The sequence below is a fragment of the Mirounga leonina genome, unplaced genomic scaffold, assembly GCF_011800145.1.
Source record: "Mirounga leonina isolate KUSES-001 unplaced genomic scaffold, KU_Mleo_1.0 Mir_125, whole genome shotgun sequence".
Lineage (NCBI taxonomy): Eukaryota > Metazoa > Chordata > Mammalia > Carnivora > Phocidae > Mirounga > Mirounga leonina.
This window is the reverse complement of record NW_023270305.1, coordinates 32,903,846-32,907,043: the sequence shown is the minus strand read 5'-3', so window position 1 is coordinate 32,907,043 and position 3,198 is coordinate 32,903,846. Positions and strand designations below refer to the sequence as shown.

The window sequence follows — 3,198 nt, the reverse complement described above, 5'->3', positions numbered from 1 at the left end:
TTTATTTATTTATTTATTTATTTATTTATTTATTTATTTATTTATTTTTGCCACAATTTCTTCTGGCTCTTCAATCAGTTATGGCTATGGGAATTGATTAATGACTTTCAGGTAGAGTGTGAGGATTGTACAGTCCTTCCCACAATAACTGTTGTAATGAGTGGTAGGGGTTTGTAATGCACAATTACTGGATATATGATTTCATGCTTCTGAGCCTTTTCTGTCAGAACCTTACTCCTAGAAGTATGCACTGGCAATTAAGGGACAGAATTAATAGAAACCGAATAGAAAAGTCTTAGTCTAGTGATGGACCATGGCCAGTCCATGATGATAACTACCACACTGATTGTGACTTCGATAGGAAATTAGTCCAGGGAGATCAATTTCCAACAGGAATAGAGTCAAAATGAAGAATAAGACAAATTCATGTTAATATTAAAAAGATTAATATGTCTTTTTATTCCCCAAAGCCAGTGCTAAAAGTCTACCAAGATCATAAGAGGCCAGAATACATATATGAGCAGAACCGACTTCAGTTAGTCACTTCTGGAATCATAAAACCTCCAAGAAGAGAGGAAGGCAGTGCCAAAGTGTCTATTCAGTTTCCTGAACAGCAAGTTCGTGTGGTGAAGAAAAAACAGGTATACTATTAAAATACTTAATTGAGTCTTTCACTTTAATTTTAGTTTCCTATAGCATTGCTAACATGCTTTTAACTCATAAGAATAGTTGCAAAATTTTTCTCTATCAGGTTACACAATGTATTTGGGGAATACTGTACTTCTCAGTTTTTATTCCAGGAAATTTTAGGCCGTAGAGGAAAATCATAAAGGAAAACTTACAGCATCTATTCAGTGCCCTCTGATCTTCTCTTGCATATTAAAAGAAGACATAATAGTGTTTTCAATTTTATTTTACCTTTTATGAAATTTTCATCATTATTACCCAGAATGACAGTCTTTGAAGACCTTGGTGAAGGGCAGTAAAATAGAAACTAAACCAGCTAGGAAAACAACTTCTGTAATTGGTGAGCTGTAGAGGGGGAAGTTGCCTTGAAAGGAATACGTGAACAGTAGCTCTGGGGAGAAATCACCAGAGTATGGCTTTCTATAAATACCTGTAGATAATTAGACAGAGAAGTAGAAGTGGGAGAAAATGTGGACACACTCACAATAAAAATGCCAGTAGAGCTGAGAATTCTCTGAGCTTTTTACTGAGAGGATCCTCCGAAACCTGTTAAACATTTCAGTGCTAGTGTCTTTCAGGCTTTGGGCTAGAGTACTAGAGAGGAAGAGATGAAGACAGGTTCCATTCTTGAAGACTGCAGAATTTGATGGTGGGTAGATGGACAAGTGAGTCTCAAACTCAGTGGGGTGCAATCAGAGCTCTCCGTTGGTCATTTAAGGTACAAAACTGTGGTGAACTGAACAGAAGGGAATGCTTGCACCTGGTGGTGAGGGGAAGGGTCAGTGGAGGAAACGCCACTGTAGGGACTGGCACGAGGCTGGGAGGAATGAATGGAAAGTTAATAAGGCAAATCAGGTGGGAGAGTGGTGGGTTTGAGAAGCTGGCTGGAAAGAGGCTCACTGTGGGTGTGGGTGAGATCACCCTCAAAGAATATTACATGCTCAATTGTATGAAATTATAAAGCCTCAGTTAATTTCATTTCTGTGAAATAGGAAAGGAGAATAAACTATCTTAAGTAGGACCAAGAAAGTTCTGATTGCCCATAAATTAGTTTATTTGGTATAAAGTGGACATCATGATCTTGAATTTAAAGGGGAGGAATGAAATTGTGCACATCTGGGATGAAGGGAGGGGGCTAAAAGGGAATGTTAAATTGTGTGTTATGCCTGGTTATAGCTATAACTAAGTAAAGAATTCAGCAAGAGTTAGGGGTTAAAGGGAAATGTAGAAGAAAGGGGATGTTCCATATAAAAGGAGGAGGGTGTTTATTCTGAGAAGAGGGTCATTTTGGGGGGATATTGATTTCTCAGAATGAGTTTAGAACGGAAATGTACCAATGAGGATGCCCTGGGAGATAAAAGAAGGCAGTTGGAGGCATTGCTTCTGGTAATTAAGGAAGATTGACTTAACAAATTGGACTGGACATCCATCATAGAGAACACTACAGGTGTTCTATACTTTATAAATAAATGCTTCCTGGGGCACCTGGGTGGCTCAGTCGGTTAAGCTCTGCCTTCGGCTCAGGTCATGATCTCAAGGTCCTGGGATCGAGCCTCGCTTTGGGCTCCCTGCTCAGCGGGGAGCCTGCTTCTCCCTCTCCCTCTGCCCCGCCCCCCACTTGTGCACCTGCTCGAGCGCACACGCTGTCTCTCTCAAATAAATAAATAAAATCTTTAAATACATACATACATACTTCCTTCGTTCTCTTTCCACCACCCCCACAAAATCTGAACTTATATGGCTGCTTAAATTGAAACACATCTTTGCACTGAGTTACGTAACTGGAAATAAGTATTCAGATGAAAATATATAGGCCTATTGTTGAAGAAATCTTGCACTTAGAAGGCAGTAAAACTTTTTGAAGGATATAATAAAGAAAATACATGCATTTTCTGTTAAAATATTAATACTCTAGTCCCATAAAAATATTAAGGGACTGTCGACTACAGCCTTTGTTGAAACATTGGGACAAGACAATGTGTATTTTCTCTGGCTTAGGGGTATCTGGCTTGGCCTATTCTTTTACATAAGAAAACAGTGTTGCTGCTGCTGTCCCTGGCCATTAAGTAAAAAAAGCACATTGTATCTTTTGAGTTCAAAGATATATTTTCTCTGGCTCTAAACTTTCTAGGATTTTTGTCTGAAACTCCTGTTCACCAGGGTATATTTAATGAGAGATGGAGAATGATGGGATCTGTGAATACAAATTTCCTGGGGACATTGTTCCATAGAGCTTGTGGTAATCAGTCTCTCGTGGAAATGGCAACCCCAGGGCACCTGGGTGGCTCAGTTGGTTAAGTGTCTGCCTTCGGCTCAGGTCATGATCTGGGGTCCTTGGATCAAGCCCCTTGGATCAAGTCCTCAGCGGGGAGCCTGCTTCTCCCTCTCCCTCTGCTGCTCCCCCTACTTGTGCTCTCTTATTCTCTTTGTCAAAGAAAGAAAGAAAGAGAGAGAGAGAGAGAGAAAGGAAGGAAGGAAGGAAGGAAGGAAGGAAGGAAGGAAGGAAGGAAG

The 3,198-nt window shown here is 40.1% G+C and overlaps 1 protein-coding gene across 1 annotated transcript in view; it reads left to right on the top strand.

Moving 5' to 3' along the window:
- DNAH6 (dynein axonemal heavy chain 6) overlaps positions 1-3,198 on the top strand; it is a 244,011-nt gene that overhangs the window by 35,375 nt on the left and 205,438 nt on the right. Inside the window, exon 4 of the mRNA XM_035001185.1 lies at positions 471-641. Coding sequence (XP_034857076.1) covers positions 471-641 — 171 coding nt within the window. The remainder of the gene's footprint in view (positions 1-470; positions 642-3,198) is intronic.